Raw genomic sequence first — 14,797 nt, 5'->3', positions numbered from 1 at the left:
AACTAAGTCCATGCGCCACAACTACTGAGCCTGCGCTCTAGAGCCCACGAGCCACAATTACTGAAGCCCGCACACCTAGAGCCCATGCTCCACAACGAGAAGCCACTGCAATGAGAAGCCCGTGCACCACAACGAAGAGTAGCACCCACTCGCTGCAACTAGAGAAAGCCTGTGCGCAGCAACGAAGACCCAACACAGCCAAAAATAAAATGTAAATAAATAAATTTATTTTAAAAAAAGAAGCGGCAGGCTTCCCTGGTGGCGCAGTGGTTGAGAGTCCGCCTGTCGATGCAGGGGACACAGGTTCGTGCCCCAGTCCGGGAGGATCCCACATGCCATGGAGCGGCTGGGCCTGTGAGCCATGGCCGCTGAGCCTGCGCATCCGGAGCCTGTGCTCCACAACGGGAGAGGCCACAACAGTGAGAGGCCCGCGTACCGCAAAAAAAAAAAAAAAAAAAAAAAAAAAAAGCGGCTTCATGCTAGTTACTTCAAATCATGAAATAGTGTCTTATTACAAAACTATATTTAAATGAAGAAAATGTGGTAGAACCATTAAAAACAACTACCAGAAAAACTGGAAAATGAGTCTGAAACTGGCTTGGATAAAGATGACATGAAAGAAATACAGTTCTTAACTCTTTTTCATGTAGTACTCTATCTTGTGACTGTCATGAGCAAATATACTAATTTAAAAATCTAAGCAATTCTTCACTGCTTCACTATCCCCGGCTTTAATGAGATATATAACACTGTGTAAGTTTAAGGTGTACAACAGGGGTCCCCAACCCCCAGGTTGCGGACTGATATTGGTCAGTGGCCTGGTAGGAACCGGGCCGCACGGCAGGAGCTAAGCAGCGAGTGAGCGAAGCTTCATCTGCCGCTCCCCATCGCCTGCATTACCACCTGAACCACTCTCCCACCCCCCGCCACCAGCACGCAGAAGAACTGTCTTCCGTGAAACTGGTCCCTGGTGCCAAAAAGGTTGGGGACCACTGGTGCACAACATGTTGATTTGATAGCTACACTCTTCCCTAAGAAGCTTTCAACATGGCAGAGAACTTGACAGTGGGCTTCCCTTCAGACTTGGTAGGTTTCTTGCTGCTAATCTGTCTCTCCTGACCACCTCAGTCTTCCTTTCTCTTTCCTGATAATTTTTTTTTTTTTTTTTTTTGTGGTACGCGGGCCTCTCTCTGTTGTGGCCTCTCCCGTTGCGGAGCACAGGCTCCGGACGCTCAGGCTTAGCGGCCAAGGCTCACGGGTCCAGCCGCTCCGCGGCACGTGGGATCTTCCCAGACCGGGGTACAAACCCGTGTCACCTGCATCGGCAGGCAGGCTCTCAACCACTGCGCCACCAGGGAAGCCCTCCTGGTAATTTTTTAGATGACTTTGGTTTACCTTTCTTTTTATCTCAAAGTGTAAAGTGTAAAAGAAATAAAAATACTGGACATTTCTGGGTTGATTCTTCTTCCTTTGTTTTTCTCTGATCTTCCAGTGTTGTAATATTATATTACATATATTATATATATATATTATATATTATTTCGAATAATATATATTTTGACTATTTCGAATATAGCTTGCTTCATGCTGTCCCTTTCAAGTATTTTTAGTTTATATGCTCATTTTTGTAGTTAAAAGAGATTAATACAAAATATTCTAAGGCTAAATGGCATCATGTCACCTAATCTACTGATATACCAAGAGTCCTTAAACAAGTCAAAGTATTCCAAGCCATCAGGGAAAAAAAGGAATAACTTTTGGTCAATCAATGTTAATTCTGTTTCTATAAAGCTCCAAACTAGTTCTCTTATAGGCTTTACCAATTGCCTGGATAGTGAAAGCACATGTGCTCCAGGTCATCATGGGGATTCGAGGATCCATTTCATCAGGAGGCACTTTCAATCCAATTCTATAAATTGTTGTGGCAAAGAGAAGGACCATTTCCTTGATGCTATTAGAATATTTTATCCTAAAAATAAAACAAGAAAAATTTATATTGATATAATGGTCTAGTAAAAGGGGCTACCTACTGAGAAGTCCAATTAAGTACCAAAGCAAGAATTTAACTCCTTTTGACAAAGTAAGCTACCCTTTGTCAAATTAGAGATAAGAGCTGCTGAAGAAGATTTATTCCTTAAGAAAAAATGGGAAAAGCAGAACTGTAGCTCCTACAGGTAGAAAAATGTCTCTAACAAACCGGTAATGACCCAGATAACTTCTTACAAAAGACGCAGTAAATGTTCACAGCAGAAAGGGTCCAGGTCCAAATTAAGGAACAGATTGGAGAGAGGATTAAAACTCAGAGGAAACAGATCTGACGTAAGTTTTAGTGTATGGATAAGGGACCAAGAAGTACTTCTGTGCTGATAGGGGTGTGTTTATGTCTGTGTGTGTATGTAATAATACATGTACTGGCAATGATTACTTCCGGTTTCCTGAACTTCTATTTGTTGCAAGTAACAAATATTTTCAGTAGCAATGGGATACAAAATGTAAACAAGGATCACAACTAGAAAAATGTACCTCAGATAATATTCATTAGCTAGTAATATGATTTGGATATATTATATTTTTCAAAGTGCCTTCACATAAATATCTTTCCATTAACCTTATGAGGTAAGTTAGGAGACCACTGTCTCAATCTTACAAACAAGAAAATGAATTGTGGTAGGGTTGGAGTGACCTGAGACTTTTCAGAAGTCACAGAGCAAGTCAGATGTGATTTTAACTTAAGTCTCTTAAATTCTGTTCTTCTTGTAGGTTGGATTATATAAAAATAGTATTTTTGTTGGTCAAAAACAGTTAATTATAGGCATGGTTCACCCTAATACATATTAAATACGTATTACTCTAATATCTCAAACCACTTAATTTTATTAGTACAAATAAAATTCTAGGGAGAAAGCAACAAGATAAAAATGGGATAAAGAAAACAATTTTTACAAATAAAGCAAGAAGGAAGGAAAGAAGAACTGTTCTTCACTCTTATTTTCACAACCACTTACAAACTTCTCTTGTTTAGATACTTACGAAGACTGAACTCCAAAACTCAGAATAGAATGGAACTCAAAAGTGGAATCACCCATTCCTTGATCAAACAAGACTGGAATTGTTGGCTTTTCTCCTTACAAATTAAAAGGAAAAAGAAAGAAAAATCACAGGAGTTTAGCCTGACACACACTTTTCTAGCTTTTGTAAATTATATATGATCATTTTAGAAAACTTAGAAAATGTTACTAAGCAATAAATAATCATTCACAATTTCTCCACCTAGATAACCAGATGGCATTAGGGTGATATTCTTCTGTTCTCCATATAAATGTTACATGTGTAGATTTTTTTTTAAAAAGGACAACATCTCTAGTACTGTTCTGTATCTTGTTTTCTCACTAATAGATCATAAATGTCTTCCACATCAGTAACTGACCCTCTATATTTCTATTTCTAGCGAATGCATAGTATTCTATTAGTAAGGCAGCATGCGTTAGTGAATAAGAACAAGGATCTGGAGCCAAGCTGCCTGGGTATGAATCCTAGCTCTGCCAGTGACTGTTACTAAGACCTTGGGTAAGTACTAAACCTCTTTGTGGCTCCATTTCCTTATCAAATTAGAATTGTTATTCCCGTATGTGAAATGACTTGTTTTTTTCTGGTGGCTCTTGAGATTCTTTTCTTCATCTTTGGTTTTCAGCAGTTTGGGTATGACCTATCTAGGTATGCTTTTAAGTTTGAGGCTCACTGAGCTTCTTAAGCCTATAAATTTAAGTCTTTCTCCAAGTTTGGAAAGTTTCCAGCTATTATTTCTTCAATATTTTTTCTGTACCATCCTTTTTCTTTTCAGGACTTCAATGACACAAATGTTGGGTTAAAGGGAACAAAAAAAGGTTCCATATGTCCCTAAGGATACTGCGTCGCTTTTCTGCATCACTTTTCTGTCCATTCTTCATTGTGTAATTTCCCCTGATCTAATTTCAAATTCACTGACTCTTATCTGACCATCTCCATTCTACTACTGAGCCCATTCAGTTAAAATTGTATTCTTTTTTCTAATAGATTTAATTAATTAATTAATTAATTTTTGGGCTGTGCTGGGTCTTCCGTTGCTATGCGCGGGCTTTCTCTCGTTGCTGCAAGCGGGGGTTACTCTTCGTTCTGGTGCGAGGGCTTCTCACTGAGGTGGCTTCTCTTGTTGGGGAGCACAGGCTCTAGGTGTGCGGGCTTCAGTAGTTGCAGCACACGGGCTCAGTAGTTGTGGCGTGCAGGCTTCAGTAGTTGTGGCTCACGAGCTTAGTTGCTCTGTAGCATGTGGGATCTCCCCAGACCAGGGCTCGAACCCGTGTCCCCTGCATTGGCAGGCGGATTCTTAACCACTGCACCGCCGGGGAAGCCCCCATTCAGTTAATTTTTTAATTCATACAGCATTTTTTCAATTCTGTTATCTCCATTTGGTTCCTTTTTTATAGTTTCTATTTTTTCCTGCTGAGAACTCCTATCTTTCCATTCACTTCATGAGTGTTCACCTTTATTTCATGTTTCATGATTATAAAGCTGCTTTATACTTTTTGTCTGAAAAGTTCAACGCTAAAACATCTCAGGATTGGCAGTTGGTTGACTGTTTTTTTCCTTGAGAGTTGGTCAGATTCTCCTGGTTCTCTGTACCTTCAGTAATTCTGGATTGTGTCTTGGATACTTTGAATATTACATTGTGATTATATTTGAACATTACTGGTCCGCATTAACATTCTCTGGAAAAATGTACCTTTTTTGTTGTTGTTCTAGTAGGCAATCAACCCAACCCAAATTAGGTTCAACAAGTTCTGTCTCACTCCCTGTGAGTGGTGTTTCCAATGTTAGTTTTCAGAGCCTTTGCTATGCTGCTTGGGTCTGCCAGTATATGTACTACTCAGAGTTTAGTCTGGAACTTGAGTGGTGGTTTAATGCAGCTTCAGTCTCAAAGCTGTTGCTATGCTTCTTTGGGCCTGTTCCACACACGTGCAGCTTGGAGCTGAGCTCAGGACTTGTGTTTGTCTCAAAAGTAGGAGATTCCCTTCTACAGCTCTATCCTCTCTGGGATTCCCCCCTATACTCTCTAGCTCCAAGGGGCCCTTTTTCCCAGTTCCTCTGGTCAAAATGACCAATTTCTCTCCGTTTTAGTCCCCTGTGCTGACTGGGGCTAACCTTGCGGTGAAGCTGTGAGGCAAAGAAAAAAATAATGAGGATTCACCCTGAAGTTTTTGTAATATAGTGGTCCCATTTCTCCCAGATCTTTTGGCCAGTAAGACTGGTTTTCTCTTGGGATTTTAGATATTTATGTGGCCACCATGGCAGTGCAGTTCCATGACTGGAGCTGGCCTTGGAAAAGAGCCAAAAGAGAGGGAAAAAAACACAAGTGGCATGGACATATATACACTACCAAATGTAAAATTGATAGCTAGTGGGAAGCAGCCGCATAGCACAGGGAGATCAGCTCGGTGCTTTGTGACCACCTAGAGGGGTGGGATAGGGAGGGTGGGAGGGAGGGAGATGCAAGAAGGAAGAGATATGGGGATATATGTATATGTATAACTGATTCACTTTGTTATAAAGCAGAAACTAACACACCATTGTAAAGCAATTATACTCCAATAAAGATGCTAAAGAAAAAAAAAAAAAGAATTCCCTTTACACTCTCCAGCTCTGAGGGGCTTCTTTTACAGTCCTCTGGCCAGAAAGATGGCATCTCTCCTGGATTTTTTACTGTTCATGTCCACTGCATAGTTCTGTGACTCAGGCTACCCTGGGGTCAAAACTGGGAAATAAAGGAGGAACAAAAAACCCCAGGAAACTCACTGCCTGTACTAAACATTCCTCAGATTTTTATTTCCTCCCCAATCTGCCTGCCATTATTTACTTCTCTGAGTCTTCAGGTAGTCTTATCTCTCAATTGTGAAGAATATATAAATGGGGTAATAATTTCCAAATGTTTGTTGTTATTAATAACAACATATTAACAGTATTAATAATAGTTAACACTTATATAGTATTTACTATGTACCATGCACTGTTCTACTTTATGTAGGATAACTCAATCCTTCAATCAATGAGACAGGTACTATTATCATTCCCACTTTGCAAATAAGAAAGCTGAGGCACAGAGAGGTTAAGTAACTTGTCCAAGATCACACAGATAGTAAGTGATAGATCTAAGACTTAAATCCAAGCATTGTGACTCCAGATTAATTACTGTCCATACTGCCTCATAGTATGAAAAATTATTAAACGGAGTAAAGTGATTTAAGCCAAACTTAGCCTTGGCCTAAAAAAACCTCTATTTCCTAATATTTAACAAATCTGTATCTGCAAACCATATTTTAGAGCAATAAGTACTTTCAAAAAAATAAAGACTCTGACACTTAAATCTCACACAGCTAAATATAAAATAATTTTAAGCAAACCTTTAGCATGTTTCATATTATAACCTGTTATTCTGGCCAGAACAGTCTGTATCCATCGTGCCAGGGTCAAAAGTTGAGCAAGAGCTTCTGTATTCTCACTGAAAAATGATATTTAAAAATTATTAAAGCCATTGGCACAAAGTCAAACTGAAAAGCTGAATCTGTAGGGTCTTTCCATGGATAAATGGCTGTATGAAAAAGTCAAACTTCTCCAGATTAGCTTCCTAGGTCATAGAAACACATGTGTCTAAAAATGTAGTTTTGGGAGGGAAGAAAAATTTTAAAATACAAAGAACAAGATACCACCCATCACCTGGAAGTAATAAATGTCAGTAAATGAAATCACCATTCTAGCTGCTAAAGTCAAAAACTAGGTATCACCACTGATATATCTGATTCCTTCACACCCCACATTCTAATCTATCAGCTAGTCTTACAGGTTTCATCTTCTAAATGTATTCCAAGTTGATCACTTCTTTCTATCTCCATCATTACTACCTGAATCCAAGTTACACTATCCCTCACCTGGACTACTTCAATAGACTGTTCTTCCTGCTTCCACAGCAGTGCTTCTTTATTATCTATATATTCATCACACAACCGCCAGCAAGATCTTTTAAAAATGTAAATCAGATTGTATCACTTCCCTATCCAAAACATTCCAATGGTTTTCCATCACACATAAAATACAGTTCTAACTTCAAATCTTAGCTCATAAGCCCTTTTAGGATCTGGTTCCTTGCTTGCTCCATTCCAAGCATACTGCCTTCTTCCTGTGCCTTGAACCTGCTGCCTTCTTGCTTCACCTTCAACGTGCTGATGTGCTCCTACTTCAGGGTCTTTGCTCTTGATATTGCCTGTGCTTAGCATTCTCTTCTCTCAGAGAGTAGCACTGCTTGTCCTTCACTTCATTCAGGTCTCTATCCAAATGTCACCGTCTCGGAGAGGAGCTCCCTGCTGACTCAATCTGGAGAGAGCCTCATGCACTGGTCTGTCTCTAGCCCTTTATGCTGCCAATTTAGTTTTTCTCTGTATTTCTCACTACTCAATACTCTGTATTTTTATGTTTACCGTTGGTCTCTCCTCTCTCTAATATAAATTCCATAAGGGCAGGGGCTTGACCCAAACTGTTATTAACAACCAAGGGGGACCAGAAACAGTACTATTAAAAAGGACTATAAAGTAGAGATTTGCTTACTGAAAGGACAGCTTTAAGTGAAGTTAAATATACAATGAACTGTGCCAAAATTCACATTTCTGGGCACAAATTTGATCTAAGAATTTTTTCAGTTCTCAGAAATGAAAGTGTACTCTGGTTTGTTATGGCCAATTTTCTTTAAAAATGCTAGCATGTTATTAGTTTTGATAAAGTTTTTTATATGCTCTTAACTTTAGTATCTTAGGTTATACTCATGTTGATTTTCTAACAAGAGAGGCAAAAATATTCCAACTATACATAAAAATGTTATATATAATTATGTATTTCAGATCCTAAGTAACAAGATTGTTACTACAGACTAAAAGTGTCACAGGGTTTGAAGAGACCTAGTTGTAAGGATCAGTCTAACTTTAGAAAGGACTGCCCTGAAGCAGCCTATTCTTAAATATATCAAGGAGGGCTTCCCTGATGGCACAGTGGTTAAGAATCCACCTGCCAGGGCCTCCCTGGTGGCGCAGTGGTTGAGAGTCCGCCTGCCGATGCAGGGGATACGGGTTCGTGCCCCAGTCTGGGAGGATCCCATATGCCGCGGAGCGGCTGGGCCCGTGGGCCATGGCCGCTGGGCCTGCGCGTCCGGAGCCTGTGCTGCGCGGCGGGAGAGGCCACAACAGTGAGAGGCCCGCATACCGCAAAAAGAAAAAAAAAAAAAAAAAAAGAATCCACCTGCCAAAGCAGGGGACACAGTCTGAGCCCTGGTCCGGGAAGATCCCACATGCTGCAGAGCAACTGAGCCTGTGAGCCACAACTACTGAGCCTGCGCTCTAGAGCCCGTGAGCCACAACTACTGAGCCCATGCATTGCAACCACTGAAGCCCGCACGCCTAGGGCCCGTGCCTGGCAACAAGAGAAGCCACCGCAATGAGAAGCCCATGCACCACAGCGAAGAGTAAGTAGCCCCCGTTCACCACAACTAGAGAAAGCCCATGTGCAGCAACAAAGACCCAACACGGCCAAAAAATAAATATAATTAAAATAAATAAATAAATAAAAGATAAATCTTTGTGATGTCACCTTCTTCCTAAAAGATGACATTCTATGTCCCAATACACTAAATAGAAAACGATTCAAAATTATGTTTTCTAATGACATGGAATAGTAGAGACAGAGCAACTACTTAATGACGCTCATTGCCAAACCTACCACCTTTGAACTCTTATGTTGTGAAAACATGTTAAAAGTGTTTTATCAATAAAATCATTTTCTTTAGAAAAACTTAGGTCTATCACTACAAAGTCACTGAGTTTAAAAAACTGAAATAATAATAATAAATAGTACTGTTATCATCATGTAGAATAGTTAGAATAAAGAAATATACAATTACATGTTCTAGATGTCATAAAAAACTAATAAATTTGCTATTAAATTCTATTCACAGATGGTCAGAATACAAAAGTTTAAAAACTTATTCTAAACACTAAAAAACTATCCATAGATGAACCTATCGTTTTTATTTACCTTTATAGTTAACCTTTTGTCCATGTCTCTACAACTACAGCATTTGGATCTTCAGAAAAATAGAATAAAAATAATAATACAAAGACCTGCAGGGCAACCAAACTCCTAATAGCAACTCTAATGCTGGCAAAGGACTATAAGAAAGGAATGGATCTTCTCTGCAACTTTCTTCCTTCTGTGAGTGCTAAGATGGAGATCAAAGTTCTATTGCTTTAATGGCTGTTGGAAGACAGAGGCAAAACGTGTAGACTTCAGTAAATGAATATTCCAGTTCCTTTAGAAACCAAAAATTGGGGCTTTTATCATATTTTTAAAGTTGAATACAAGTTATAAAATGAAAAAGTATTAACTAATAGCAAAAAAGAAACTAGTAATCTAATTAAAACGGTCACAACGAAAGGATTAAAGACAACTTAAAAAAATTAATCAAAACATAAATTAAAATATACCTGCTTATCCTTTGAGGTTGCAAAGGAATAATGGGGATCACAGTATTGCACAGAGACTTGCAAAGAGGGCAAAGATATTCTCCACTCTCTAAATCAAAAAGGTCAACATGAATGCGTTGCTGAGAGCTCAGCTGTACAGCTTCAAAATACCTGCAAAATTCCAAGACATAGGTCCATTCAAAACTACACATGTATCTTTGCTCTAATCCAAGTGAAAAAAATCTGAAATTTTTGCCTCAATAAACATCTTTAGAATCTACATGCAAAAATACACAAATTATAATGACAGAAGAAATAGGATGCCCATTCTTTTGGGGGCAAACTGGAGGACACATCAGGGCAGAAACAAATTTAAAATAGTTTTACTGAATTATAACTTGTCTGCTGCCTCAACAGCATGGAGATACAATACAGATACTACCTCCCTCAGTTTCCAATGACCAACTGAAGTAGTAAGGGCTATTATAGGAAAATTATGTATTTTAATCTGATGCCAAAAAGGTAAACCCTACACAAAATATTTCCCAGGAATTATATTTCTGAACTTTTATCTCTTCCAGATATACAACTAGAACTTCATGTCCCCTATTCTATCTCAAAGGTACTTTTCCCTCTATGTTTTGAGGGGAATGAGATTTTTATAAAGATTATTACTTCTTTTATACAAATACTGATCAAAAGAGACTAATTAGTTTGTTCAAAGCAAGTACAGTGAAGATTTTAAGTTGATAACTTTACACATCAATTTCTAAGGGTGATACTATAATAAGTATCATGCAAACAAAATCAGTAATTAAAACTGCTTCAATTATTCAAATAAGAAAAAAAGAAGACACGAGAAAACATGCCTTTTTGTGGCCTTTAGAGAACTTCAATATTCCTAGCTTCTTTCAAGAACATGTCAGAAGGACAACTTACTTCTGCCAGCACACTGCATGCATTACATGACCACAGCTTCCTGTGTAAGTTCCATATGCCAAGTCTGAATCCATGAAAAGTGGGTCCACGGTTTCTGATACAGAAAGACAAAAATATGAGGTATGTATTCATCTGCCCCACAATCATAAAAAGAAACCAAACAAAAAAAGAGGTTATCAGGTCTAAAATTCTAATCATAAACTTTCTTAGGAATGTCCAATAAAAGTGTCACAATATCATGGCAGTAGTATATATATTCTTAAGAGTAAGTAAAAAGAGGAAAATATAAAGCTAGACTTCCAGGTGTGATTAGTATGGATTAATGACAACTTCTATTCTTGATGTATATTTTATTTTAACATTAGGCTTTAAGTTGCATTATCTTGGTTGTTGAAGTGATTTTCTATGATTCAAGCACAGTTTACTTTTGTATTTTAAAAGTGATTTGACTGGGTAACTTTAAGGGATATTTAGGGGCAATATAATCTACTGGCTAAGAGTACAGACTATGAAGTTCAAAATCTGATTTCACCATTTATAATTTGTGCCTTCTGACAAGTTACTTAATTTCTCTGTGCCTCAGTTTCTTCATCTGTAAATGGAGCCAATACTGGTACCTAAATCACAGGGCTGTTATGAAGATTAAGTGAGTAAATACACATAAAGCACTTAACCAGTGCCTGGCATATGGTGGGTATTCATTAGATGTTAACCTTTTTTATCATTATTATTATTCCAAGGGTATTTAAAAAATAAAGCAGCTAACTCCTGATGTGATATAAGAATTACAACATATTACCTACTAAGTACTCCAGCCAAGAAAATGTTTAACAAGAACCTAACCACACGGCAACAACCAGACAAATCCACAATGTAAGACACTGTACAGGAAAACTGGCCTGCGTTCTTCAAAAAAATTATCATGAAAAAAAATAAAAGGCAAGTGACTATTCTAGATTAAAACAGACATAAAATAAGCAACATAGGAAACATGTCTGAATCCTAAATGGAAAAAAAAGTCTAGCTAAAAAAAGACATTTTGAGGGCAGGTGGGGAAATTCAAATACGGATTTTATATTAGATGATATTACTGAATTAGTAATTTTCTTAAATGTTATACTGGTATGGTAGATATATAATAGATTATCTTTAGTTTTAGAAAATGCATGTGGAAATATTTAGGGATGAAATGTCATGAATTCCTACTTTCAAATGGTTCAGCAAAAAGAAATGGAGATAGATAGAAAGAGACAGAATGAACAACATGGCCATGTGTTAATCAAAATTTTAAAAAACAGACAAAGGAGCCAATATGGCATGTAAAAATCTAGCGTCCATTTTATAAATGGGTAAAATGTGATCTGACCAAATAAGGCTAAATACAATCTCACTCCCAAACTTCTTTCAGATAGTATTTTTTATAATTACACAAGTATGAAAAGAAATGCTCAAAAAGACATTTATTAAACAATACATACCCCCTGAGAGTTCTATGGGTTTTCCCCTGTGCTGGGTTAAGGCGGTGGATTTCTGGACACAGGCCGATAATACCATGGCATTATTTTCTATTTTCACCTCTTGTTCTTCTTGGCAGAGGATGCATGTCAGCACCTCCTTTTCAGTAACAGATGGACCCCGTTTAGGACCCAAAGCAATTTTACAGTAGTCACTGACTGCTGGGGTGCTACCAAGAGAAACGACCAGAAATGAGGACACATGTTTTGGTCACTTGTCTTTATATTTTGGTAGATTTTAAGTAACTTTAGGGCAAGAACTTTAAGAATAAAAAAAAATAAAATAAAAATTATATTTAGCAATATTAGCTTAAAATCTTCCCCCTTGATTTTTCTGACTTTTATCAGTTAATTTGCTTACTAGAAAATACATTCTGTGTTGATAAGTGCAAAAAGAGAAAAAGCAGATCACAAAGTAGAATGCATATTATAATTATAGCTAACTTACTGTACCAAGAAGCTGTGAATCTGTTTTTTCTGAGTATAAAAGTAATACATACTTATTAAGAAATTTTGGAAAGTCTAGAAAAGTATAAAGAAGAAAATAAAAAGCATCATACTCTCACAACCTAGAAATAATGACTTGTACATTTCCTTCCAGTCTGCTTTCTATTTATAACATTTTTTACATAATTAAGATCACATTACATGTACGGTTTGTGTCCTGCTTTATTCACTTATATCTTAGCTGTTATCTCATGTCATTAAATTTGCTTCAGAAACATTATTTTTAAATGGCTGCACAGTACTCTCACTATATGTGCCATAATAGTTTTATCCATTCCCTCTTATTAGGCATTTAAGTTTCTGTTCTACTTTGGTAGCTATTAAAATGTAAAACATACATCTTAATGATTTAGCAATTCATAAGATGTATTCAATGTGTACAATAATAAATAAGAGCAAATACTTACAAAGCACTAATTGTAATGTGAGGCACTGTTTCAAATACTTTAAGTTATGTTACCTCATTTAATCCTTCCAACAATCCTATAAGGCAGGTACTATTATTATCTCTATTTTTCAGATGAAGAATCTGAGGCCTAGAGATGGTAAGAGGCTTATCTAATGATTCATCTAGGAATTAACCGGGCTGGGATTTAACCCAGATGATCTGACTTCACAGGCCATGCCGTGTAATACTGCCTCGCTATCCATGCAAGAAGCTCCCTGAAATATCATATATCATCCAACAAACTGGAAATAACTTAAATGGTTATCATCAGTATACATGAAATTACATAATACAGAATAGTATGCAGTTTTTAAAAGGTGGGTCTCAGCTAGGTGTGGTACTTACTACTTTTTAGGAGGCGTTCAGCAACATGTGGGTAAAGTTAACTTTTTGGTTATCATAAGGACTAGGGGGCACTACTGGACTTCAGTGGATGAAGGGCCAGAGATGCTAAATGCCCTGCAATTCATCAGGCATAAGAAAGAACTGCTGCCCAAATGCCAAGAATGAGGAATGCTAAGCTTGGTTTTTCTGTTTTTTAAAAATTATTTATTTATTTATTTATTTGGCTGCCCCGGGTCTTAGTTGCGGCATCCGGGCTCTTAGTTGCAGCATACAGGATCTAGTTCCCTGACCAGGGATTGAACCTGGGCCACCTCATTGCAAGCACGTTGTCTTAACTACTGGACCACCAGGGAAGTCCCTGAGCTTGTTTCATACGTAAGAACATACATGTACAGATTTCCAAGACATAATATTAAATGAAAATGGGAAACTGAAGAATGATACATGCATAATAACATTTATGCAAATAAAACAAAAGGCTGAATGACACTATATAATTTCTATGGTTACATATATTTGTATCTAATAGCACAGTAAAAATTCTTATAAGATATACATAAAACTTATAACCAGAGTATCTCTGAGGAAGGGCAGAAAGGAGTGCAGGATTTGGGCCAGTACTCAAATGGAACTTGAGCTTTATCTCTAACATTTGATTTTTAAAAGGAAAATGTGTTAATATAACTGTAATTAAAATTTTAAATGTAAATGTAAATGTAATTTGTAAATGTAAATTTGTAAATGTAATGTAAATGAAAAATGTAATTACATTTAAAACACGTAAGAGAATATATTTGTGACTCTGGGATAGGAAAAGCCTTCTTAAGATACAAAAAGTTAAAACTCAAAAAGACTGACAAATCTGTCTTTATCAACACTGAAAACTTTGCTATGGCTATAATTTCATAATTAATGTTAAATAAACAGGGACAACATATGGGAAACATGAAACAAACTTTAATATCCATAATTTTAAAGGACTTCTAGAAATCAGTAAGATAAAAGTAAAGCATCCAATAGAGATGGGCAAAGGATAATAAGAGGCAATTCTCAGAAGACAATTTAACAGGCTAGTGAATAATTATAAGAAAAGATGCTCAACCTAGTACTAACTAATCAGGGAATTTCAGAAGGGCACAAATTTATAATTTTGATTATACCAAATATTTTCAAGTACTGATAATTTTAAGTATTGGTGAGAATGAAAGAAACAGGAACTCTTCATACACTGCTGGGAGTAGAAATTGGTGAAACTACTTTGGAGGGCAATGTGGCAGTATCTATTAAAATTTTAAATAATTATGACCCAGCCCTTTCATTTATTAGATTCCACCCTTAAGAAGTACTTACAGGATTGTGCAAGGGGGAACATACAAAAATGTTCTGACACGTTGTTTGTAATATGGGAAAATTGGGAAACAAGGGAAAAACAACTTAAATGTCCAAAATCTGATATATAAAATATTATATATATCCATACTATGGAATACTATGCAGCAGTCATAAAG

The 14,797-nt window shown here is 37.1% G+C and overlaps 1 protein-coding gene across 2 annotated transcripts in view; it reads right to left on the bottom strand.

The window, feature by feature from the left end:
- Positions 1–14,797, bottom strand: part of UBR1 (ubiquitin protein ligase E3 component n-recognin 1) — a 165,911-nt gene that overhangs the window by 39,836 nt on the left and 111,278 nt on the right. For both annotated transcript variants that reach the window (XM_082619146.1, XM_082619147.1), the window contains exons 30-35: positions 11,954–12,159; positions 10,476–10,569; positions 9,558–9,707; positions 6,435–6,532; positions 3,031–3,124; positions 1,821–1,969 (exon numbers count right to left, since the gene is read on the bottom strand). In XM_082619146.1, the coding sequence (XP_082475272.1) occupies positions 1,821–1,969; positions 3,031–3,124; positions 6,435–6,532; positions 9,558–9,707; positions 10,476–10,569; positions 11,954–12,159 (791 nt within the window). The remainder of the gene's footprint in view (positions 1–1,820; positions 1,970–3,030; positions 3,125–6,434; positions 6,533–9,557; positions 9,708–10,475; positions 10,570–11,953; positions 12,160–14,797) is intronic.

Source organism: Mesoplodon mirus, assembly GCF_964341445.2.
Source record: "Mesoplodon mirus genome assembly, chromosome: 4".
NCBI lineage: Eukaryota > Metazoa > Chordata > Mammalia > Artiodactyla > Ziphiidae > Mesoplodon > Mesoplodon mirus.
The sequence above is the reverse complement of the archived record's forward strand: the minus strand, read 5'-3'. Positions and strand labels throughout refer to the sequence as shown.